Genomic DNA, 26,352 nt, shown 5'->3' with positions numbered 1-26,352 from the left:
CTTAAGTCCTTCTTTCACTAAAAGTGTCATCTTCTAACCAAAAAGTTTGAATCAAATATTTTTGAAGTTAAAGTAATAATAAGATACTAATTGTAGCAATAATCACATAAAATTTTTAAACCTGCATAGAAATACAAGTCCAAAATCCTGTGAATGAAACAATAAAGAGTCTGGCAAAGTGTGACATTATGAGGGAGAAGTTTATTGAGGAGAGATACAGAGACACAGAAAATAACAACTGATGCATTTCCCCAATTTAACAGTACGCCCTCTGCTAAACAATGCAATTTCACTACAAATGGAACCGTTTTGCTGTTGGTCATCAGCAGATTTATCTTTTATTAATTACCTTTACCTATCCCCTTCTACATTTAGCTTTGGCAATACAGAATTGTAGTTCATGCCGGTAAGGCAGTCTAAATTAGAGAGAAGGGAGCATTTAGTGAGTAGAGACACGAGAGAGAACGATTAAAGCGCTAGGATCCTTGATGAGGTCTTTATAGTCCACAGGTACAGTATCTCCTTATCATTACCTACTTTATATACATTAGAACACAGTTTAGGCCCACATACACAATAACAAACTGACAGAGAAGCACTTATACGTTGACAATACAACCTTGAGCGCTGATACAAACGCTGACCAGCCAGCTTAAGTGATTGCGAGTAAAACGGAAGAGACTAGAAGAGTTTGAAAATAGGAATGCTAGTCATGATATGCATGGAGTCGCATGTTTCGAACCTGAGAAAAAGGCTAAATGGAAACATGTAAGAACATGTCCTTTCTTTGTTAATGGATGAACGTGTGTTCTGCCACGTTAAAATAGGTATTCTTTCTCTTTTCATCTTACTGTCAGCGTCTGCATCGAAGCTTAAGGCTGCAAGGGTCACAATTTGACCATTGTTACAGCACAGGTGGACACCTATGACGAGGTTAAATGCAGTATTGAGGCTGTTTTCTATATAGAGAGAATACTGAAGGTGCTCCTCAGCCTTGCTATGTGTGTATGGCTGCTACTACAACACAGGAACAACTCACAAAAGTCCAACATTAAAATTGACCCCGGAGGGTTTTTTGATTCATCATTAACAGCTTTGACCATGAAAACAAATAGAAACTGAAACGCCAACAAACGTGCAGACAGACGGCACATGCTCACGTGTTCCCGCACGCCCATACACACGCACATACACATAGTTATCCGCACACGAAAATGCATATTCACACATATACTAAGTTACAACTTCTGTTCCTAAGAGAACATCAAGCTGATATTTAACACTTAGGAGGGGAGGGGGCATTATACAATAAATTAATACAATACTAAATCAAACTCAGCCTACATATAGGCAAATTAGTCCCTCCCCCATATACATACGCACAAAACACGCATACACGCACGCACTCTACACACATACACTCCCATGCAATAAAAGCAGCTTATGTGCCATGCTGCATTTTGGAATGAGTAGGGCAGTACGACTGCTGAGCGTATTTTCATGTAGAAGCAGCAAAGTGGGGGCGGTGGTTGACTCTCAAAGGGTTTGTGGACGGGGGAGAGGTTCCAGGGACCGATACTGGGTAGTGGACCTGCTAAGCAAACCTGGACCACAGGCGAGCAACAAGCACACGTACACATACACCACAAGACAAGTACCATATTGTACATAAATATATGGACATCGTCACCTGGCAGGAAATCGAGGGTCAAAGGGGGTCAAAGACTTCAGTGTCAGCACTAAGAAGAGACCAGGACAGCAGAGCCATGGCTAAGAGTGGGGGGATGAAATGGATAAGGGAAGGAGATAAGGATATGGGGAATCCCTTTATATGATTATGGAGGGACTTGTCTTGTAGGAGATGGAGGGGGCCGCCGACTTAGGGAAAGTATAGGTAATTATGTGGTGTGAGGTGCCGTAGAGCAGGAATATAAGGTGATTTTTGAAAAGATGAGAAGAAAAAAGAAGAGAAGGGAAGACGAGATAAGAGAGTAACCTTTAGTGTTCACACAAATTTAAAATATATTTCTTTACATCGTGAATAAGATATGTAAATAGGAAATTAACAAGAAAAAGTAAAAACTTTGTCTTCCACACTAAAGCCAAATAAATATAAAATCTGAGGAATGTAGAGATTATTTATTGAAGCAGTTTGTCATTTTGGGAAATACAAGTCTGTATTATACTGTGCTCATTTCTGTAAGCTAAATATTAAGCTACTACTAGCAGTAAGTTAGCTTAGCCTAGCATAAGCTAGCCTGGTTGGCTCAGTCAGAATATCTGGCATAAGTTTGGGGTTTTTTGTACAGATATGAGCAGATATAATGTGTTACATTATACTGGCTAACTGTGTAACCTTTACGTACTAGCTGTTTCCTGCCTTGTGCTGAGCTAGTGTAAATGGGGATGGTGGTAGCTTTGTGTCAAGTGTGTGAATGTTAGCTAGAAAGCCCTTTAGCATTGAAAAAAGGGCTTGTTGGAGTGGGTGTCAATGAATGAATGAGCCATATTGTATAAACTGCTTTGAGCGCACAAGTAGATATGAAACCAGTGCATTTAACATATTCACAGTAAAATACAGAAATGCCAGTGAGATCAGTGTGAGGGACGTTCCACATGGTGTTTGCCATAAAGCTAATGCACATTTGCTCAAACCTCCTTCTCCTGAGAATTAGTTTCATATTGCATTTTATTTCAAAATCTGTGTATTTTTGAACTTTTAGGTATACCATGTGACTTACAGAAGAATCTGTATTAATATTAAACGGCATTTACTTCAGGTCACTGCTCAACTATTGTTAGTTGACTACTACAGAAGCCCCGGGAGAGCAGATTGCTGCTGAAAAATATAAAACTCATAAAGAGCACATAAAGACCTGTTTCTAGATTTACTTTTCTCAAATTTGATCATTTCTAGGTGATTCCATATTTTATTCAATCAGTAAATGAATAGAGTACTTAATACAAAGAAAAGAGAACTGGAAGCGAGGACTGTACTCACCTTGGGATGCTAGGAGGGGCCCGATTTGGGCGGCTGGGAGCCTGAGGGCTATCAGCACTGTTATTGAAGGGCCCCAGGGGTCCTGGGCGGTTTGGTGGTGGCGGGGCCCCTCTGGGAGCTGGACGTTGGCCTGAAGACATCCTCCTTGGAGCAGTGGGGCTGGGAGGAGGAGACCTGGACAAGGCAAGATATGCGGTAACAGAATATCGTCATACCACCAAATGCCTTTATTTCAAATGGCCACAGTCTCCATGTGTACTGTAATTTTACTTTACCTGCGACCACCAGTAGATCCTCCCACCCAGGAGGTGTCAACAGGTGGAGGCAGTGGGACAGTAATGGTAGAAGTGGAGATATCACCGATGATAGCCAGCGCCTCCTTCAAGGCCTGGTGGGTTCTCAGTACCTCGTCTCTCCTCTGGGCCTGCTCCTGGGACTCATCCATTAGGGCATTCTGGTCACCGGCAGAGTACAGCTGGGCCAACAGCTCTGCGTTGATGAAGTCTTTCACCTAGTGGCAGAAAGAGGTAGTGGAAGATGGAAAATCATAATTGTGAAAATGAAGAAAAAGCACAGTCCTGCTGTTTTAATACAGTAACAACCAAAGAAAATTTGTCTTTGTTTCCTATTTAATGAAGACATTTAAGTATTTATTTTTACATTGTTGATCATGAGATGCATGATGGTCTTGGGCATGAGGTCCCTGATGCACTTGTTGACTATAGCCATATAAGAGTCCACCAGGTTACGGATGGTTTCCACTTTACGCTCAAGCTGAGGGTCCATGGAGAAGTTGTCTGTGCTAGTGGTCTTCTCACTCTCAACCTGCAGATGTAGAAAGGCAGCATTTAGATCCATGCTGGCAAGTGTACATTTGCATGTTAACTTCAGATTTTCTATAATTTTGCTTTGTTCTGTATATTTTATATTGGATTTGTTTTTTACTTTAAAGCATAGTATGTGGGATCACAAGTCACCGTATGTTATGTGTACACGAGTGTTTTCCTTTTCCCATGTTGCCCTGTATGTAGTTGTAACCTTCCCATTTTATTGTAAAGGTTAGTTGCTTATGTGGATTTCTGTGACCTTTCACATCTTTGTTCTTCACCCTGCCCTCATTATTTTTTTTTTATTTAGTTCACCTGTGCCTTGTCTGTGCAAATAATCCATGTGATATTTGATCATAGTCTTGTCTCCCCGTCTTGTGTCTTTTCCTGCTGGCTTTCTGTATTTGCCTCATTTGGGTTACTGGATTTTTTTCGTTGCTGCAACTGCATCACTTTTTGTTCACTTCAAGTTTTCTTTAAATATGTTTTGATTAACTCTAACCTTAAACCTGACCTGCCTTAAGCCTCATGCTCTGAGCAACTGGCTCTACATAAAAATTAAATGAAAGGAGCTAAATTAATGGAATTTTTTCCAACCGTAATTGTCTTCTCAGGATAGACCCCAGCACGCAGGAGAGACGATTTCCAGCTGTCCACATCATCCTGAGAGTCGCAGGCCAACTCCAGGGTGCGATTGTCCTTATACACATTCCTGAGGACAGGAGAGCATGTGTGAGACAAAGCGAGAACAAAGCTCATAATCTGTACTATCCCATGTAAAAAAGTAGAAGAGTGTATTTAATTAAGCAAATAATCTGGATTTCTCAATTTGAAATCTGCTTCTGATACAGTATCAAACAGAAGGCCAAGTTGAACCCACTGTAAAAATCATACATTTCTATAGCAGACAGTAAAAGGGAGAGGAACTTTAATTTAATGCATTTAATGCTTTGTCTATTACTTATTTACTTTGATGCAATATGAATGGTCATGAATGACGTCTTTATCAGTTGGAAAAGCTGTAAAACCAATAAAAATTATAGTTAAAAGTCTAAAATTCATGCCTTCTACCCATCTGCCAAAGCAGTCCAGTGGGCCAGATGAGAATATTTGGCAGACCGATTCTGGCCCTCATGCCTTCTGTTTGACACCCCTATGCATTGTCACTGTATTTGCACATAATCAAATTCAGATGACGATGCAAAAAATGTCTAATTTTTTAAGTTAACAAGAACAAAACTTAGAAAACTGATCAGGTACATGTGAAGGCGATCTCTCGCCAAAATTATTCGATCAATAAAAGTAATTTCCCTTCACCTTTAACTGGCCACAAACTAAAGTCATTTCCATTTCTCCTTTTAGGCTATGAAACAGAGTCTGAACTCACAGAGTCACCTTTAATATTTAAGAATGTGCAGTTTAAAGTTTCAAACCTCTAATGTGAGGCTATCATGTTAAAAATAAACAGCGGCAGAGAGCACACACTGAGCAGTAACTTAAATATGTTAATCTCTTTATTTTACTTATTTATTTTATTCTCCATGCTTGTGACGATCAAAGTAACAATTCTTTCTGCAGCATTAGGCCTGCCAGTGTTGCATTTTCTTTATTTTTTACATTCTTCATATCTATTCCTTTGAGAATGCCTCTGATTAGAGTTAGTGGTGCTCAGTTGATGAACAGAATCAAATGACACATCCAAGCCTCTTTTTAAATATGAACAAATCAACATATGTATATGCTTATTTGCTAGATGGTGTTTTGGCACTCTGCACATACATCAGCTCACTACTGCAACATCAAGACCTTCAAGGACCTCAGTTTGTTGCGGCAATTTTCTATAACATGCGCTGTCTAAAAGATAGTGTGTCGTAGCACCAAATGTACATCAAATGTAACTGTCAAACTTCAAAAACTGAGAAGGATCGAACCTAAATCTTTGTAGCTTGTCTTAACCTGTATTCACACTCCACTATAAGAAACATAATCCCAAACATTTCAGCCTCTGCTTCAACACACAGGCCTCCGTCTTCTCCATGCGTGTGCTCTAATAAGTCTTGGTTCCTCTAGGCATCTATAAATCCGACTATTACAAAGGTTAATAAAAAAGCAGATATTTGAAGATCTCTCAGCTGACCTTGACTCCGTGTTAAAGATGCAGAATATGTGCTTGCTGGACATAAAACTCTTCTCCACGTCGCGCACCTTCAGGTTGTCCAGGGGCAGCATGTACTTCTTCTCTTTCTCCTGCGGACCAGGAAAGCAGAAGGTACGTACCGCAATCACTTTTTTTAACCGAAACATTTTCATCTGCCATGCAAAGAACAGCATTATGTGACATAGGTAAGAGAAAAGGTGACATCCATTTTTTTGTTTTTTTGTAAGAGAGGAAAAAGAGCTGAAAGAGTAAGAGGAGGGACAGGAGGGAGGAGGAATGGGGGAGAAATGAGAGTGGGAGGTAAGAGGGTGGGGGGGGGCAGTGGGGTGAGTAGGTGGGAAGGGAGAAACAGAAAGAAAAAGGGAGAAGGAGAGCACATGTGGAAGTCATTACAGTGTGGGTCAAGACACAGTCGTTCTTCACGGTGCGTTTGCTGGTGGAGAGCTGGTAGCTGTCGGGCGGGGAAACTCTGGTCGTGGTTAAGAAGGAGAAAACGCTGATATAATCGCACAGGAGGTCCAGATAACACACCACTCAAGCAGTGGTGTTGATGTGGAGGACACACAGGTTCTGGCAGGAGCTGTGACAGATCTTTTATTTTTTTCATCCCAGCCTTCATCTTTCTTAACTGTCTTTTTTTTCCTTTTATCCCTCCCCCTCAATATTTTTTCAATATTTTTCCTTCCCATTCCAGAGGGGCCCACTTCCTGCCTGATTTTTCTTCTTCTTTTTTCTTTTTTTTGAATGAGGGAGAGAGAGAGGGAGCAAGAGAGATTAAATGACAGCCTGGCGTTAAAACTCAACATCTGGTAGTGCTTAGCAGCACACAGGGAAGCAGGGAAGGAGGGAGAAGTTAAAGAGATGGCGGCTGAAGGAGGGAGGAAGAAAGACCGAGAAGAAGGAGTGCTGAAGTGGATTTACAAAAGATTTGCAGAACAAAGTCCACATCTGGCGCGATGGTCTGGAACGTGGTGCTAGATGCTTGCAGGTAAGAATTAAAGGAGATAAGGACGGGAGAAGAAGACGCAGGAAAACTCTGCAGACCCTTCTGTGTTCTATTCCCCAAGGGGTCACTACAACCCATATATGGTCACACAGGTCCCCTCCCTCTTCCTCTCCCTTTCTCACTCACTCACTCACTCCCCCCACCTCTGCCTCCCCCCCACCCTCCGTCTCTCTCTTTCCCTCTTTTTTGTAATATCCCCTCCCTGAACGTGTAGCCAGTCTGTCCCGGTCGTCTGAGCGAATATGCCACGTCAAGGCTGGATACTCCTCATGGCCGGCGTGACCAAAACGGACCGCGAGGGGACCCCGAGCTTAAACGCCCACCAAAACAAATAAGCGAGAGATGCGACCCAAAAACCAAAAGGGGGGAAAGAGACGAATGCGGATGAGACAGAAACTTTTTTGAAAAGTTTTCGACACGCTGGATCCTTTGCTGCCAAAATGGAGAGGAGGCGAAGGGAGGGCACGGACGACGGAGCCGCAAGCATCTGGGGAAGCAGGAAAACCAGCGCACAAGGCCTGGCTCTAATTCCGGCTCCGTCCACCCAGTGTTCAGACTACCTGTTCATTGTCATACTGGTGTACAGTAGTCTGCACATTGGTTAGACTGGGCATGGACCCTCTTCTGTCAGTCTGTCTTTCTGTGTCCCTTTCTCTCTCTCTGTTTCTATATCAGGTCTTTGACATGTGTGTGTGTGTGGGGTGGGTTTGTTTTTATTGCATCTTTTGCCTCTTCCTCACTCTTCACTATTTTGAATCTTTTTGCAGTCTGTATTTGTTCCGTATCATCTGTATTTTGTCCAAAGCGCCCTCTAACGCTCACCACTTTCCTTTCGGTTCTTTTGGGGAATAAACATATATCACCAAACATCACCAACACTAAGTGCAGCTTTGAAAAACCAGGGTGTAAAAAAAAGAAGAAGAAGAAAAAAAAAGAATCAGTCCAATCAGAAGCTTTAACCCACAAGCTCGCATAATTTATGGCATGAATGAGTAAATGTGCAGGCTGCTAGCCTGGTGCCTCTGATGAAGATGTGGTCCTGTGGAAGTGGGGGTGGGGGGATTGGGGAGGAGGAGGAGGAGGAGCGAATGTGGCTGCAAAGCATCAAACACAAGCCAAAGGAACGAAGGGCCAATCAATCAAGTGGAGTTTGAAAATACAGTCAGACACCTCCAGGGAAGTTATTTCAGTGGGTGGTCAGAATGGGACTGGAAAACTGTGAGGCACAGGACAAAGGAGCTATAGTAGACTTCTAAGGTGTCGAACGCTAAATGCTAAAGGCTGATAGGAAAAGTGCGATAACGCAAATAAAACAAAAGAGAGCTATACTCATAAATATGGCTTCAGCTAAGAGCGATTGTTCCGTCTATTAAGTTGAGATCTTGTGCTGGAGCTCTTTTGCACACTGTGACACATTTAAGCATTACACATATGAAGGATTAAAGGAAATGACTGTCATGAAGTGATTGGTAAGGATGTTGAAGGTCGGTCGAATTGCGGGAAGGGGGGGGGGGTGTTGAGCAGGGCACTGATATTGAGTCGAGGGGTTTCTCTTCACCGCAAACACTGGAGGCTCATGTTTGGATTACAAACTTATAATTTTCCTGCCAAGAATGCGAGCAGTTCCAAAGTAACTGGCAGCCACATTAAGAGGGAGAGAGAGAGAGGGAGAGAGTGGGTGAGTGTGCAGATGTGTCTATGTGCATCCACGCATGTGCACGTGCATTGGGACTATAGAAAGTTCACAGAGTGTAAAACAGAAATATACAAGGCGAAGCCAGCGGAGTCTATAATTTCCTGCACCACCACACTGACGTCTCAAATGACAATCTTTGGACTCGGCGCTGCGCGGCCCCATGTGCTGGTCTCAGGGCTGAGTGTGCTTTCATATATTTTGGGTGTCTGCGATTGAACATTTGGTTGGGATTTGGTCCTGTTCCAAATTTGCAAAAGAAGAAGAAGAAGCAAATGCCTAAACTCCCAAAGGAAAGAGGTGGGGAGAGAAGAAAGAGAGATATGAGGGGGGTTGAGGGGGGATTCGAGACAAAACACAAGATGAACGGAAAGACTGAGTGAATGACAGAAATGTGGCCAAAACTCCTCGCAATGGTGACTCATACAGTAAACTGCTCCATCACGGTGATGATCTGCTGCTCAGCAATGCCTGAAAAATGCACAAAAAGCAGTCGACCGGTCTGGGGATAAGTCGAAAGAACGCCCAATTGGAAGCACATATGTTGTAATGAAGGCTGCAGAGAAGGCCATTGTCTCTGTGCATTCCCCTTTTTGGAGCCGTACCACAGCAAGAGACTAAACGAGGCCCAATAAACAAGCAGAGACCACACCGACTGGCTGAGGGAGTTGCAGTGTGTCTGCCTATCTACACTTGCTGTGCAGAATATCCTCCAACCTGTACAGCAGGCACAGACAGGCAGATAGACATCAGCCCACCAAGATTAAGCCAGGAGGATGGACCGAATGCTTCATCCTGTTCATGCAGGCTTGTGGTGCAGATGGTGTGCTCAGCTACAAGACCAGTGCTGCTGCTGGTTGGTCTGTACTTGATATTTTCAAGGATAACTGAAATAAATAAATAAATAAAATTCTTTTTGACCAGTGATTTGAGTCATGTATCCATGTAGAAAGTTGAATGCTCCTTCCTTTCAGCATAGCGTCTTTAAGTTTTAGTTATTTTTATCCCAGTATAGTAAACGTGTGACATAATATCAGTATTTTCAGGAAGAAACAAAAAATTCAAAGTCAAAAAGTCTAATTAACTATAAGGAGACAATCGTGGATACTGAATCCAAACACTTAAATCCTGGCCTCCTCATCACAACAGCCAACGCCTCACACAGCACATTTGAGCCACAGAAATAACATTGTATAAAAATACTGATCATAGCCGCTTTAAACCTACCTCGTCATCCTTGAACCAGGAGAGACTCTCAGCAGTCAGGACAAACCAGTACTCCTTGGCTCCTCCCTTCATGATGCTGATATTGTTAATAGTCAGCCAGCCTTTGCGGATGACCTGTGAGGTGGAAGGAGGTGAGGTCAGAAAGTCAGGAAGACATCTACGGACAAACCCTGCCCCCAAAAAAGTAAATAAAAACATAAACTACACGTAAAAGAAAGAGAACGACACGGTCCTAATGATCAACGACTCCTCCGCCTTTCAAGACGGACACCGCAAATTAGTGCAAATCACCCAAAGCATGACTTGCGATGAAATGCGTGTGAAGGTCAGGTTAGGTGTGTCTTTGTGACTCACGGCAGAGCCGAGCGTGTGACTGTGTGTCAGTGCGATCTCATTCACTGTGCTCACAATGCCACAAGCAGAGGCCCGTGTTAGCTGGTTAAGTGACCGCCGTGTTTAGTGCTTCAAGCACACAGAGTGTGTGTGTGTGTCTCCTGTGGTGTATTAACCCTACAAGCCCTACATAAACAGGCCAGAGGGCACAGTGCCAAGTGATTATTAGGTTAGATTACTGTCAGTCTTACACCGCCTAAGACTCACAAAGGAGGTTACCCGAATCATTACAAAGCCTTTGTGTCTTAGGCCCAAATGAGAGAGCTGCTTTGTAGCTGAAAGCATCCCAGGACACCAAAAAGAAATCTTTTTTTTACGCTTCTTATCTTATCTTAGAGATTTACTTTAACAGCCATGCCAAAAGCACATTTTCACTATTACATGTTTAGCTGGTAACCCCCTGTAGTCTGTGGGCCTTGGTGGGTGTAGGCGGTGTTAGAAAGCACACATTTATTAAAGAAAACTCTTACGATCAGGCCTGATGCAGGAGGAGAGGAGGCCTACAACAGGAAGGGATGTGGGGGTTTTAGACACCATGTGGCACTAAAAAAAAAGGCAAATTTTCTAATGCAACTTGTTTTAAAGTTGACCCTCTGTTGAGCCTCTGGCCAACAGAAGTGTACACAGCCAATTAGCATTCTTTACCTGTCAGAGTGGAAAATGAGGGGAAAATGTTTTCTTTTATGTAGCAGTGCTGGAGAGCACCACACAATGGGCTGAGTTGTTACTGCAGGCACAAATTACATTGCAAACCATAACCCACAATGAGCGATACTCACCAACAGACACCCAGCTAAGAGGGCAGCTGAGATTCTCACTAAGGGATGGGGATGAAATGCAAAGTGGCACCTTGATGACACAGGAGGGGTTCAAACAAAGGGAAATGTCTCAACAACAACAACACCAGTGATGATGGTGGCAAAAAGTAACAGAACCCAAGAGATTCTTTCACTAAGGCTACTGGAAGCAAATAAAAATAAAGAAATAAAGAGATCAAAATAAAACACACTGTTCAAAGTTGGTGCCCAATTAAAACATAATACAACATGCATGACGAAAGGGAGAAATAAGTAATAACATAATCTAAAAAAACAATGCAAAGGTAAAATGCATATAACATAATGTTTGTGCAATGCATAAGATTTACTCAAATGAAAGAGAGTGCTTTGCACAAGATCTCTTTCATTTCAGCTCTTTGTATTTTCTTTGCAGTAGCCATCTTGCCGCTGTGTGGGTGTGCAGTACTCCCTCGACCTCCACTGTTTGACACACGAGACGTGACAAATGCTCACCTGATTGCCTGCTGAACTCTGGCTCTTATTAGTCTGACTGCTCCTCTGCTGCGCGCTGCCGCCCAGAAGCAACAAAACAGAGATGGAAGGGCGATGCGGAGATGAGAGGTAAACACAGAGAAAATAGAAGGTGACAAACATGATGGGGTAAAAGAGGAGTTTCTAAGCATTTGTTTTTACTAGCCTGACATGAGCAGTATTAAAGAATGCATCATAGTAGAGCTAAGTTGAGGGATTGACTCTTTACTTAGCAAATCCAATGAAGTCTTCGTGGTTAGTGTTGATGTAAGAGAGCTGGATGTCAATCAACAGCAGAACCTGGAAATGAAAATCAATGTGTGAATTTGGGTAAAATATTCGCATTGACTTTCTTTAGTTGGACAAGCAGCATTAAGACCTCACTTTTTTCTGTACTTTAAAAAAATGGACATATATCCAGTGTGTCAACTGGTTTGTGAAACCCTGTTATGAATCATAGACAGTATGACACACAAATGTGACTTCTGGGTTGGAAAAATGAAGTCAATGCTGAAGTGCCTTAAACCTGCACTGGTTGCAAGTAACTTCCAATCCTATAGAAATCTATAGGGAAACAGCTTTTTGATGTAAACACTGACCTGTTCAGTTTGTGATCTCAGTCACTCATTTTGGTTCATGTTGAATAAAACAAAATTGAATCTTTATCATTGTGTTTCAAAGTATTAGATTATCTGTATGAAACTGCACTGTCATTGACTTAACAATGTGTCAATCATGTGTTATTAGCCTATGAACATGCAGTTTCACAGGTCAAATTGTCATATCTATTATTTTGCAAAGATTTGATTTATTTTATTTATCTATTTTGTATATTACATTAAATTATTTTGAAGATGTTGACAGTAGAAGCTCTCAAAAACTTCAGAAAGAAGCAGTGAGATAATGGTAGCTTACACCCATCTTTTATTCTGTTTGTTTAGCAGTGTCAAATTTTAATATTTGTCCATGTTGGTTTCTTTCTTCTCAGGAAAAGACCATGTTCGGGGGGAAAGATGGAGTGCTAAGGTGTAGGTTGTATTGACACAACAGAGACACAGCTACTTGCTAATTAGTGCTAAGTAATCTCATAGTATTATAGTGTACTAATATAGTGACAGCTAAAAATTTACTCACTAAAAACCAGAGCATGTGAAGCAACACTTAATAATCTGTCATATTATTGTCAAATATTTGCACTAAAGTGCCTCAAAAGACTCGTTGATGCTCGCTAGCTTGAGCAGTAGCCGGGTTAGCCTATGTTAGCATGAAGAATATAAACAGAGAAACAGCTAGCTTGGCGCTATCCAGAACATAAAGCCAAAGTGTGCCATTTGTACACAAGTGACAAGTTTTGGAAAAATTGTGAGATAATCTTTGCTATTTTTTTATATTTGTTTTGTTTGTTGCCTTTGAGTTGTTACTAAACAGTAACAAAACAAACCTGATCCTTGGCCCGACTCTCTCTGTCTCGGATGTGAGACGTGACAATTCTCTCAGTTTCCTCACGCAGCATGGGGAAGCATTCCAGCTGAAAACATAGTAAACAGCTTATGACTCCTTCTACATAATGAATGTGAAATAATATCATAAATAATGAAAAACTTTAGATGAAAACCCGAAACATCAGTCTGGTAATATTGTTCCAGTACAACAAAGCCAATGAGCAGAAGCGCTACCTTGTTAGAACACTGGCGTACGGTGTTAATCAGCTCCTGGATGACCATGTCCACACACTTGACACAAGGCTCCTTCAGCTTTATGACCTGCTTCTTCACGATGGCTTCAAATGCCATGTCTGGGGTGAAAAGTCCAGTCCTGAATCCCACGAAGAGTGCAAGAAAAGAGATGATGAACATTAGTAACACATGTTTTGGTTCCACATATATTCCTGCTTTTGATTTGTGTTTTGATTCAGCTAGATGTAACCACAGCCTTCACATGTGGTTCTGAAAATAAATAGATCACCATCTTCTACTGACGTGAGTCACTGCAGACCTGTTTTTGTTTTTGGAAGGAATTCAGGCTCAAAATGTGGTGGTGTCTTAAATGTCAGATTTTCTCTTGCTTGGGTGGCATTTTTTTTGGTTCCAGTGGCTAACCACTGTGAATCAATATAGAAACACACATAGTCAGAACTGAACATAATAAAAGAAAAGGCCTGCTCCACCCCAGTTCATAAATACTCATACAAACTTTATACTTTCAGGCCTTTTCACAAACCAAGCTCAATGCTGGTAATTTCTCACCATACCAGAATGAATATCTGTGGCCACAGCCAGAAAGCTGTGAGCAGTAGCAGAGCACAGGCTCAAAATGTTTGAGGAACTGGATGCTTGAGCTTGAAAAACTGGCATGAACTACTTTTGGCAAGTTGATGTGGGCCTGTACAAGGTATTGTTGGAACATAGACTAGTTTAGGCAATATCATATTCTCGCCTGATAGACAAAACCCTACCTGATACCGTGGATGTTCTTGATGGCATAACTGATCTCGCGACGCATCTCCTTCTCATCACACTCCATCTGCGGAGAACAGAGAGGAAGAAATGAAAGAACTGAACAAATGTAATGGATGGGACAGCGGGAAGACTGCAAGAGCTCTTCATGCTGAAAGATTAAAGAGAAAGAACATTCTGCACTCGGAGTGTGAAGAAACATCGCTAATGGTGAGGCTATTTGAGGATCATTCAAAAGAAAATCACAATAGAGAATAAAGGATGGAATTACAGTGTGCATGAAGAATAGGGAGGAAGCAGAGGAGGAAAACAAAGGAAGAAATGATGTACTTTAGTCATATACATTCTTCAAAACTTACATTTGGTTAAAATGAGAAAGAAAAAAAACGAGGGGTGTCACTGTTTCTGCTGTTCCAGATTCACGAAACAACAGAAGGTGGAGTTTTATGTCATTAGGTACTAATATGTACAAATAGGCCAAAGCTACAACTTATGACATGCCCTCATCTGAAAATGCACAGGGAGGATTGGGGCTAAAAAAAAAAGAAAGCTACACCATCCTATTTAATCAAACAACTGCCATATAATGTTGTTTTAAAGCTTTCATCTAAGTATCTGTGTCATTTTAAAATCCTGGCTGTGAGACTGTGTTAAATGTGACCCCAGTGATTGCATTTCGTTTTAACTTCAGTATATCACCTTGACCAACTCAAAGGGGAAACGCTCATGAAAGATGCGGTTGATTTTTGCTCCACCAGACAACTCCACTGTGTCCACCTGGTCCCCTGAACCCTCAATTCTCTTCTCAAAGTCCACGGAGAACTGCTGCACCATCCTGTAACATGAAAAATGGAAAACCTCAAAATAAATCAACGATGATTCATCATATTCAATATATGGTAGGATTTCTGCAGCAAACACATTTTCTGCCAGCAAAATCGAATCTGAATGCTTTGTCCGTGGGAAAAATGGGGTACTGACTGCAGCAGCTGCTTGGTTTTGCGAGACGGGTCATCGGGTCGGTATCCCCGGTATTCCTCTGCCTCTTTATCCAGAGCCAACAGCTGGGACTGCAGCTTGCTGCGGAAAGCTGGCAGGGTGTCCCGGATGTGGTTGGTAAGTTGCTTTAGAGACACAAAGCCACCATATGAAACGCATTAAAATCATGGTTTCATTGATAATTCTTACATATTTGCCATTTTTTGCAATACAGAATAATTACAGTCAGGACTGTTTATTTTACTGTAATCAAGGAGGATTTAGCCAAACACTCATTCAGTTACACTGCAGAATGAAAATGTGAAATGTTTCCTCCAGTAAATGATAAATTATTAGGAGCTGAGCTAGAAAGCGTGAGTGTGTTTTCCATCTACTTACAGTCTTATATCACCCACACTGATATGCTGTATAATGGAAGCCAACAATAAAAAAAAAGTAGGCCGCCCTCTTATTAATTATGTAAAGTATATGGTGGAGAAGCATTGGTGGGGAACCTGTGATCACCTGGTTGAGCATTTTCTGCAGGCGTGGAGTGCCCATTTTCTCAGCCATGTGCCTGTATGCTGGGTGGGACAAAAAAAACTTCCTCTCGGCTTCTAAAGCTGCCTTAATGTCCTTCCTTCCATCAATATCCTTCTGACTGCGATTCACCACTCCGATGTACCCTGGGAGCGAACAAAGACGAATATAAAAAAAAAAACGAGAATCTTAGTAGCAACTACACGAGTAAAATAATGAGAGAATGGATGTGAAAGCAGGTAAAACCTGGACAGACATTTGACTCTGAGAACAAGAACACAGATTGAAGTTTTCAGAGCGGAGGAACTGTAGGAGAAGAGAAATGGCAAGAGCCAAATAGAAGCTGGCTACATCGCAATAAAACAAACACACACCTCTCCGAAGTGGAAGCAATTTGTTCTCCAGGACATCACGGGCGTCTGTGCCCTCATCCATCAAATCCAATTTGGTGATCACTCCAATAGTCCTCAGACCTGGAAAGGGCATCAAAAAGACGTACAATGGGAAAGGAAGTGATAGTCATTAGGAAACACTAGTTTCTTTTAAAGGTTTTGGGTTACTCTTTTTAAGCACAGAATTAGATTAGAATTAAATTTTTTGCAGTTTTGCCTGCTTTTAAATCAAACAGTATGGATGCGACTGAAGTGCAGACTTTCAACTTTAATTCAAGGGGTTTAACAAAAATTTTGCTTTAACCGTTTAGGAATTCCAGCCATTTCTGATAAAATACTTGTATTATTTTAAATATAAGAACTGTTTTCTATACTTGAAAGAAACTCCTTCGCATTTAGTGACTGCCTGAAGTCTAGAACCCATAAACGTCAACATATGCTATGTTTACCCCCTTAAGATGCCCATCTAGGCTTTTTTTGTGGGTCTCTCTGCCTTCAGTTTTGTCTTCAGTAGCGCAAACGCATGCTCTATTGGGATGGGATCCGATTTTGCCATTGAAGAATATTCCTTTTCCTTGAGAAGTCTTTGAATTGCTTTTGCAGTATGCTTGGCTCATTATCCATTTGCACTGTGAACCACTGTCTGATCAGTTTTGCAGCGACAGCACTCCTCACACGTCATCCTGCTGCTTCTATCAGCAGTCACATGATCGATAAACACTAGTGACCCAGTTCCACAGCCATACATGTCCATGTCATAACGCTACCATCACCATGTCTGACAGATAACGTGGTATCCTTCAGATCATGAGCTCTCCTTCTCCTGTTTGTCTCCTCTCATCTTTCTGGTGCAAAGCAATCTTGCTCTCATCTGCCCAAAGAACTTTTTTCCAGATCTGTTTTCTGGCTAATCTGGTCTTCTTGAGTGTAACTCGTGGTTTGCACCATGTATTTCCATTAATTAAGGTGTTTCTAGATTGTAAACCTTGATAATATTAACGGTTTATGATATCTCTCAGGTTTTTCAGGCAAAATGATGGCCTTCCTCACTTGCACTCACATTTCTTTGGGCCCCATATTTAAAATGTCAGTGAAAAGCTATAAAATACAAAAGATTTTACCTAACAACAACAGAACAGACTTCATATGGCCATGAAACTGCTGTCGGTCAACCAAGAAACCTTTGAACCTCTGAAAATGGGAAACTTTGTATAAAAATGGGTGTAATTACTAAACAGTCAATGCCATATTTTTTTTTTCAAACTCACCAGATTAATGCTCACAGCTTGCACTTCAATTACACACAGATTGTTTGATTTAAAATCCACTCTGGTGAGTATTTTGTTTTTTGTATTTCTTACAGTGTAAAATTATACAATCCTCACACTGAGCAAAAAATCTTATATTACACATCTGCTTCCTTTTATAATTAACTACACATTTATTGTTTGTTGTCCATTATACTAAATGTTCCCATTTGGGGCTCATGAAGGTCTGGGCCTTAATCCAGCTTTGCATCCAGCTCTTGCTGTATTTTATTGCTTCCCTTTTTCCACGCTTTGTTCTTCTTTTCTCTATTCTAAAGCATCCTTTCTCTGTTTCTGCTTACCTCCTGTATTCCTTCACCTCACTTTTCTTGTCTGATATAATTCGTCTTTCACACAAGGTTATTTTGTTCAAGTCCTCTTTTTGGCTATTTCACCCTCTTGTCCACTTGTGTATTTTCGTCTCCTGTCTGAAGGTCAAACTGTTCAGTTAGGTGGATTCTTTTCTCTTTTCTTATCATTTCTATTCATCTCATGCAGCTTTTTCTTACCCCCAACTTATCTGCCTATCTTTATTTCCACACAAGTTAAGACATTCGTTTTCTTTCCCTTTCCTTGTTTATCATTTGATTTGTGCATTCCTCATCTCCACTCTCCTCTTCTCTCAGACCCTCGTTTCTAATAAAAATGTGACACTTGATCATTCCCTACAGGGAAATTCTGCTTCCACATTCAGAGCAGTCAAAGCACAAGGTCAGACACTGAGCACCCACCCTGCAGCTGACAGAGATTTAAAGTCTTACTGAGGCTGGCCCAGTAACCACAAAGCCACTGTGTACTGACTTCATTTCCTTCAGTTTCTCATTCTACATCCTTGCTACAGCCTCTTTTATTCCCAATATCTGGTGCTTACCCCAGCATCCTTGCCTTACCCTGGGGGTCCACATCCTTCGCCAGTTTCAGGGCATCAGAGTTGGCCAGGTCAGTGTTGGCCGGAGTGACGGCCAGGATCAAGCAGCTCTCTCTGGTGATGAACTGCATGATCATATCCCTGATCTGTTGCTCGATGTCCGCGGGCTGGTCTCCGACTGGCACCTTAGTGATCCCCGGAAGGTCGATGAGAGTCAGGTTCAATACTGCACAATCAGAGGAATGCAATGTAAGAACTGGTTTGACATTTCTGTGATGTGCAGCTAGTCCAACATTCATTTAACTATGGTGGTTGATAACTAGAACATTTGGCTAGATTCTGTCTGTTCAACTGTTCAACAGTGCATAAATATGTAGGCGGCTCTGAGATACCATAATTTAAATCAGCAAATTAGAGCAAACAGCTAAAGGTTAAATGAGTAAATACACAGCTATGCACGCTTTTACTAACTGCAAGCTAGTTTTACCTCATAAGTTATCACCAGTTTCACATTTCCAGCTTAAAATTAGCTTTTTTTAAAGTGTATCATCTGTGGTTAAAGCTTTATAATAATATGAGTAGTCATTTTTGCAGCAATAAAGTTCTGTGAAGCAGATACAGTGGGAGAACAACTTCCATTGACGACTAAACAGGTAAATAAAGTGCTATGAAATAAAAGTCTTAGTCGGTAAGCCAGCCATCTCTCAGCATTTCAAGGCAGGTAGATGATGCTATTAGTTTTTAAAATGAAAGACAATCCACATTATCAGTTTGACAGAAGGTCACAGAAGGTGGGAAGCTGAATTGGCTAGTCTATTATTTCATATCCCTTTAATTCTGTGACTTATATGGCTATAAAAAATGCCTCTTCTTAATAGCACAAACAATCTGAGGGCAGCACAACGGAATATGCTATGCAACCATATCAACACAGAGCCTTTAAATGATCTGGTTGCCTGCCTGCCTTTCACATCATCAAAACTCATTCATATCCAGCACAATAACTTCACAAGCAAAACTATCTTCTTTGTTTCTAATGACCCAGTTTTTAAAGAGTCTATCTGCCAACTATTCAAACGAGGAGCGAGAGTATGATGACTCACAGCTTTTCACGTTCTAGTTTGATTCAAAAGTGTTACTGCATACTGGCACTTGGCAGTAAAAAGAGGAAAAAGGTGAGTTATTCCTTTCGCACCATTAGGGGAGTAAACCCGCAGGTTGATGGGGACGGGAGATATGCCTTTGTTGGCCCCCGTGACACGGTCCGTCTCTCCCTCGATCTCCTGGCGAACCTCGTCGAAGTCTGTGAACTTTTTCCCTTTGCAGTGGAGGAATTCAGCCCATTCTGAGAGGATGAAAATGGAGAGCATATAACAGAGATTAGTAATGGCTGTGCTGCATGTGTCTGAGTGGAAAATAATGCCAGAGCGGGAGGGAATAAAAGCCAGAGAGAGAGGGAAAAAAAAGCAGTACCATTTTAAAAGGAGAGAGGAGGAGGCTGCATTTGTGTGTTTCGTGTGTGTGTGTGTGTGTGTGTGTGTGTGTGTGTGTGTGTGTGTGTATGTGTGTGTGTGTAAGAGCATGTGTGTTTGCATGCTAGCAAGTGTGGGTGTGTGGCTGTGTGCACCCACCTGCAGAAGAGTTGATAAGCTGCAGAACCAGGGGCCTGCGGGTGACAATGCCAGATCCACGGGGCAGAAAGTCCCTGAGGACAGACAGCCAATCAAAACTCATTACATCAAACCGCAGCAAATGTAAACCTCTTTCCAAGAAAGGCTATAGATAGCATAATGATAATGTTATTTACAGCTTCTACTTTTGAAGCCTTGGAAGGCAAATTTCTTATAATTACACCAGTTACGATGGCATGACAGCTAGCATAAAGCTTTCAGTGTCATTCGTGTAGTCTGCTGTAGGCCATTTCAAAACAAGTGGGGGAAAAGGGGCCATTTTAAAACATGTCCTGTGGCTTTCAGCTGCTGCTACTGCAACACAATAACTCTAACAGTAAAGAACAACCTGACCCGATAAACAACAGGTCAGAATAGAGAGCTGCATCGCTGACGGCGAGCTCTCCCAGTTTAAAATAGTGACTTGCACATGCAGGCATGCCACACACCTATCAGCCTGCCTCTTATGCTTTAAGGTCTGTTTCAAGAACCTTATTAACACATATTGACCCTCAGAAGTCCCTAAAGTGGGTGAGTTGTTTTTCCTTTTTTTAAAAGCCCACTACTTGTCCATTCAGCGCTGTGCAGAGCCAGTGCTGGACAGATGGACCGTTACTCAGCATCACGACTCTAAATGAGGGCTGAAACAGAACTAAATCAATGCATCCATCTGGAACTGCGTGCTTGTAAGAACATGCAATATGTGGTTACAAAGACATTCAAGCTAATGGCATTTTAGTTGTGCACCTCCATAAACACTGACAGGCAGGCTTTAAAAGAGTGGCCAGAATGGGTGCAGCAGATAACGACTGACTTTCAAGTATGTAGTGTGGTTCAAGCTTCAAAAACAGTAGTAATGAAATGGCATCTTTTAATAGACCCTCCCTGCATGTAAAATATTCTCATCTAAAAGTAAATGTCGACACTATATGCTGTAATGTATGCTTTCGAGTGTCTGGAATCTGAGCATAGCTCCAATAACCCCGCTGGTATTCTTTCCAGAGACACAGAAATCATCACGGCCAACAGCTTGTTTTGCAGACAGAGCAGTGGACTTCTCCCCTTAAAACGGACACGTGACGGGATCCCTAATCGATTTAAAAAGCAAAGTTCTCATCAAATTTAGAGAATATACGATTAGTACGTCTCTCTATTAATAGACAACTGAGGGACGCTATAATTAGCTGTCAATTAAAAGGTCCCCAATCTCTTTAAAATGCATGGTTATAAAGAAACCATGGCAACACATTATTGTCTGAGAATAGTGAGATTCTTGTAGCAGATAACACACTAGTAGCTACTGGACAGCAGGAAAAAATGTCATTGTGGAGCCTGGATGTATTTCTCATTTTCAGATTCACTGCTTGCTGCTTATGGAGTTGGAAAAAACAACAACAACCCAGATATATAAATCAAGGGTGAAAAAATTATGAATATTCATGTGTTTGGAGAAGTGGGAGCTGACACCTCTGCATGAACAGTAGGATGGTGCTTTTATAAAGGTTACATGCAGCAATCTGCATTTTACACAACATCCGAACATAACGCCATCAGTACATGGTTCACGGAAAAGCAGCGGTTATTATTTTTAGGGTTGTGAGGTGGCCTCCTGCAGCTGGTGCTGATTGGGCCAAAATCCCCAAAGGTGCTGCTGTAACCCAAATAAAGCCTCCATCCCCTGTTGGCGGTCACAAGATATGGATATGTGGTACCAAAAAAAAGAGAAAATAAAACAGCAGCACAGAAAGTGACTGAATCTGCTCGCCTTAAGGTGCTTCAACTGTGACTTAAAGCAGGGGAAAGATGGTCTGAACTCTATGGGGCCAATCTCTTATGTCATCCTCAAGGTTAAAGTGAGAAGGGATTATCCTATTTCTGTTTGTCAATTTTACCTGCCTACAAAGTTCTCCAGCACAGAGCTCTTTCCTGCACTCTGGCCTCCGACCACTGCGATCTGCGGCAGGTCTAGGTTGCAGGCCTGGCCGATGGAGCTGAAGGCATCCTGCAGCTTGTTGACCAGCGGGATCAGCTCCTCCATGCCACGGTTTCCCATGGTGCCTTTAGACGGAAGGAATTGAGAGAGAGAGCAGGAGGAGGAGGAGAGATGAGGGGGAAAAGATGTGGCTCTGCTATATTAGTCCAGGACTACCGCGGTGCTTGTTGATGTAGTGAAGTCATCTAGGCGCGCATTGCCCCGAGCCAAGCGAGGGTCGGACCGACTGTGGAAGCAGCGGAGAGAGAGAGAGAGCGGACAAGAGAGAGGCCAAGAAGGAAACATACAGCGGGAAAAAGAGCGAGAGAGAGAGAGAGAGAGAGAGGCGCAGAGAGGAGATGTGAACAGATAGGGACAGACAATTGAGACAATTGCGCAGTTGCTTCCAACCACCACAGCCCCCCTCCCCTCTCTCCTTTTCTCTTCCCCCCCACTATTTCTCTCTATTTCTATTTCCCTTTGACACAAAAACACACAATCACAGCGACACACACACACATGAAGGCTACACTTTCAAGGGCATTCGGTGAGCTCCATATCGCCACCGTGCGCAGTCCCGTGCTCCGGGAGGCTTGACAAATCAAACACGAATCACGCTTTAACAAACGGCACAACAAAGCATCCTTCGCGGCGAGAGGACACACACGCATACGGTGATATCGCAATAGAAAACAGCTACCAGTAGAAAAAAAAAATATGCAGCACGGGATTGATGCCAAGATTGTGGTAAACTATTGTGCGGCTGTGACATTTACCCCGCCTCAGGATTCCCTCGGTGTTTTCAGTGCCCGGTCGCTGTCCAGTGCTGAAACGAGGCGCAGATCAGGCAGCAGAGACGAGTGACACAAGACCCTCGGATGATTATACGAGCACCACCTGCTATGGCGGTGCATCGGCTTAGCGTGAAACTCCTGTGCATTAATGGTGCTCGCCTGCGGGGGCTGGCGTTACGCTCGGCTGGATGTCAGAGCTCTCATCCCGATCCCAAATTTGCCTTTGACAGATTAATCATTTTCCCCTCGCTCTCTCGCTCCTCTTTTTTTCCGCGGTGTAATTGCGAAGCTGTCAGAGGCTATCGACGCTTCGGAGGACCAATAGAAATCTCGAGATTGAAGCCGAGGCAGAGAAACGCGGCTCCCTATTGGCTGGGCGAGTACAGGTTAGGCCTACCTGAGCCCGCCCCCTGTTTACATCCGTGCCGTTTCTGCCGCTGTGACTCATGCGGCACGGCTGCGCATCGCTGCAACAGAAGAGGTGAATGCGCTCCTGCAGATCCCCGCAGTAGCAGCCGAAAGCAGCTGTCGTAAATTTCTACCGCTTTCAGACGTGGCACGGTCGTTTTATGACACCTTGCTTTTATGCGCGATAGAATATGATCCTGTATGGCACTCAAACCACGCTCGGTGATGTAAAGAGCGTATGGGGTTTGCTCTTGAGCAGGCACAGACGTGTGAGGCCTGGCCTCCTGACTGGTGGAAGCGGTCATGCGGAAAGGACGGTGCCATCCTGCCTTAACCTCAAGCAGGACGGCATCTGTGCCTGGTAGCGCCGGGTGACATCTGCTGTCATCAGAAATAGTCTTTAAGGAGAAAACTGGTTTGCTTTCAAGAGCCCTGAGCCGAGAGGTTAAAGAGTAAAGTGCTGGCTCATAAATGGAGGCCACAGTGGAGCCTTCCATTTATTTAAATTATAGTAAAAGCTCAGGGGTTAGTCGGCATTTCCCCTTTTCATTATGGCCAAGCCTTTCAAGCCGGGTCCACTCGTAACGTCACGCTGTAGTGAGCACTAGAGGGCAGTAACGACCAATGCTTACTGGCCTTATCGTTGAGAAAATTAAAACGGGCTATTTCATTGAAAAACAAAAAATATCGGGACAATTACAGAAAGTGGAGGAAGTACTATCAAGTCACTGCATTAAAGGAGTTGTCTTTAAGAGGGATGCTGACAGTGTGACTATGTGAACAGTGTGAGCTTACCCATGAAAAGGGCTGTCCAGTAACAACATCAATCCAACACTTCTCTCTCGCCGTTGCTTTCATCCCCTGCCAAAGCTCGTGTGTCCCGATAAATCTGGGGCAAGGCCAGAGCTGGTCTCCAGGTCAGTATGTAAGCCTCAATAATGCAGGTGGGCCTGTTTTTAGATCAAGACCTGGCAGCTACCTTAATACATGCTTCAGTACTTGCTGGTCAGCAGGGCCACCTTAAAAATGAGGTGCTGGATGATTTATTGGAGATTAGTTATTGTGGCTCTGGGCCACCAGGTTGATATTTACTGATTATCTTAAAAAAAATAAAACATAAATATAAAATAGCTACAACACTAAAAGAACACAACCTTCTAAATGTTTGTGTTAATAGGAAAACATGGCACCACTTCCTGGTAACATCAACAACAGGGATGCCGCAGAGTATTTGAAATAGATAAAAATGAATATATATTAAAGTTTGTGGAGAGCAGTATGGACTTTTAAATAATTTTTTGGAAATGTATCCAAAATATTTAACTGTGTTCATACTATAGATAATAATTACATAATCAGTCTGAATACATCTGCCTTCAGGTGTTATTTAATCATCAGGTCAGGATCAGGATGACTCTGATGAAGGCCACAGGTTGGTCAAGCAATAAAGCTGCTCTTCATACCCCAATATTGAGCTTCAGCCTCTTTCTACACTGATTAGTGCAGAACTATAAATCAGACATCAAACGGCTGTGTCCTGTCAACCCACGATAACTTAGGTACTTGGTTATCTAGGCAAGGCAGAATGAATTTATTGCCAAGCTTATAAATACATTAATTCAGAAATTAATTTCTAACACGTTTGGCACATTTGATGAGATGTTTATTTATTGACTGATTGTTTATTTGACTAAATTGGATCCATTTTTAAATTTTGTTATGGCACTTTCAGTCCTCCACAGTGTGCCTGTGTGGACGTGTGTATTTGCTTGTAATTATATGCGCACTTTGAATGAGAGGCAGATGGTTAAGAGCTGGTGGAGAACATATTATTGGCTTCAGGTCAAAGAGAGGCCGGGGAAAGGAGTTATCAGCATGCCGGTCTCCATGAGCCACTCCATCATGGCCTTGAATCATCGATTACCCATGCTTGACTGCAAACAGCGTTTGGACAGGACGGTGGCATCTGCTTACCATATCTAAGCTCATAAATCTGGGCCCTACTGTATCCGGTTTAAGACGTACCAGAATGCAAAGTGCTGTACAGCAAAGTCCAAGAAGAAGCCAAAGACAGCAGCGCACATGTTCAGTCTGATGCCGCATTAAATGTGTTTCTAAGGAATTCCTTGTCCTTTCATTCTCTCTAGCACGAGACTGCACGGCCCAGTGAGACGAGCCAAAGATATTCTGTTATTCAAGATGAAACTAAATCAGGGTCTGTACTTGGGAAAGTTGCAAACTATTCAACTAAATCAGGGAAAATCTTTCAGAGATTTTCTTAATTTTCCTCATTCGGGGCAGTTTGAATTATGTTCCAAAGGGGAAGGAGGCTGTTGTTAAAATGTCATTATTTCGGGGGAAATAGTGGCCCTCTTACATAACACATCTTTAAACAGCCACATGCTGTCCAGATCACAGATGGAATGAGGGCTGGTTTTATAGTGAGGAAAAGAAGAATTTACTGAAAGTGTTGAATGTACACGTTAGAGGAACTGAAGTCCTGTAAACAAATACGTTAAAAACAACACATCTGTAGGGTGACACTGCATCAGGAGCTACTATTAGAATTGCAGTGAACAGAAATTCCATAATTTTCATGCTGTGTATTTACAGTATGTGAGGTAATGCCACAAAAGACACTGCTATTAGCTGTGGGCAGGTTACAAGGCAATTCTGAAAAGTATGGTGTCATATTTGAAACCTTAACCTTTGGGATCTTTCTTAAAACATTATCATTGCAACTATAGACTGAAATATCTCCAGAGGTCTTGGGTAGGTTCTGGAGATTCACATCCCTTTGAGATTAAATGTAAAGTGGTCAAAATTCCAAACTCTTCCTAATTAGGATTATTGGGTAATTTTAACTTTGAGATCAAAGTATAATCTACCTACAGACCAAGTAGCATGGCTTGTTATTCCAGCCATCTCTGTTTTCTTAACCACTTATTCAATATAAGACTGTAGGATGCTGGAGCCTGTCCCAGCTGGAGTGCACCCTGGTCAGGTCACGAGTCTTTAACACAGAGACAGACAGCCATTCAGCTCCATAATCACACCCACGGGCAACTTGGAAGCACCAATAAACAGAACAAAAGTTTAGGTAAGGTTATGATTTCTAACAGTGCAGATTTTTTTCCAGCTTTTTTTTTCTTTCACATGAGCAGTTTCATATCTTCTAGCTTTTTTTTCTTCATAATTTGACAGTGTTCACAGTTACAGGCCCTCAGAAATCTCACTTTTATCCTTTGTTTTCTGTAATCAACTTTGAGCATCAGTATCATGAGATATAACATATATATAAGCAACAAGCTAAAGTCTGTGACGTAGAAAAAGAGAAACAGTTTGTTCTTTG

General features: G+C 42.2%; 1 protein-coding gene and 1 long non-coding RNA gene across 4 annotated transcripts; one reads left to right on the top strand and one right to left on the bottom strand.

Moving 5' to 3' along the window:
* Window positions 1-181: 181 nt before the first annotated feature.
* dnm3b (dynamin 3b) lies at window positions 182-22,895 on the bottom strand. 3 transcript variants are annotated; one of them, XM_085255957.1, is made up of 21 exons: window positions 22,575-22,895; window positions 21,719-22,045; window positions 19,788-19,861; window positions 19,352-19,501; window positions 18,179-18,382; window positions 15,964-16,062; window positions 15,575-15,735; window positions 15,053-15,195; window positions 14,771-14,906; window positions 14,071-14,138; window positions 13,292-13,430; window positions 13,057-13,143; window positions 11,845-11,915; window positions 11,598-11,652; window positions 9,913-10,026; window positions 5,966-6,075; window positions 4,426-4,540; window positions 3,662-3,826; window positions 3,277-3,512; window positions 3,002-3,175; window positions 182-1,851 (listed from the first exon to the last, which is right to left on the bottom strand). In XM_085255957.1, exons 2-21 carry the CDS (start codon window positions 21,877-21,879, stop codon window positions 1,836-1,838), a joined length of 2,478 nt encoding a protein of 825 aa, XP_085112083.1. In that variant the 5' UTR covers window positions 21,880-22,045; window positions 22,575-22,895; the 3' UTR covers window positions 182-1,835. The 3 variants fall into 3 exon arrangements, with proteins under 3 accessions (XP_085112083.1, XP_085112081.1, XP_085112082.1); XM_085255955.1 differs by having other exon boundaries at window positions 182-1,878; window positions 22,575-22,894; XM_085255956.1 differs by having other exon boundaries at window positions 182-1,878; window positions 21,719-21,884; window positions 22,575-22,894.
* Window positions 6,318-13,575, top strand: LOC146554023 (uncharacterized). The gene is made up of 3 exons (XR_014889638.1): window positions 6,318-6,974; window positions 11,518-11,705; window positions 12,604-13,575. It is a non-coding gene; the product is annotated as an uncharacterized LOC146554023 (long non-coding RNA).
* Window positions 22,896-26,352: the final 3,457 nt, after the last annotated feature.

The sequence above is a fragment of the Mchenga conophoros genome, linkage group LG18, assembly GCF_057382185.1.
Source record: "Mchenga conophoros isolate Kocher_MC1m ecotype Shallow Benthic linkage group LG18, M_conophoros_male_GT1.1, whole genome shotgun sequence".
Classification (NCBI taxonomy): Eukaryota; Metazoa; Chordata; class Actinopteri; order Cichliformes; family Cichlidae; genus Mchenga; species Mchenga conophoros.
This window is presented reverse-complemented; position numbering and strand designations above follow the sequence as displayed.

Coding starts and splice junctions, on each gene's coding strand:
- dnm3b (XM_085255955.1), bottom strand. CDS start 21,879: ATGGGAAACCGTGGCATGGAGGAGCTGATCCCGCTGGTCAACAAGCTG. Junction 16,063..18,178: donor GAAGGATGTGGACCCCCAGG/GTAAGGCAAGGA, acceptor TGCCCTTTCCAG/GTCTGAGGACTATTGGAGTG. Junction 14,139..14,770: donor TCCCCTTTGAGTTGGTCAAG/GTGATATACTGA, acceptor TGTTCTCCGCAG/ATGGAGTGTGATGAGAAGGA.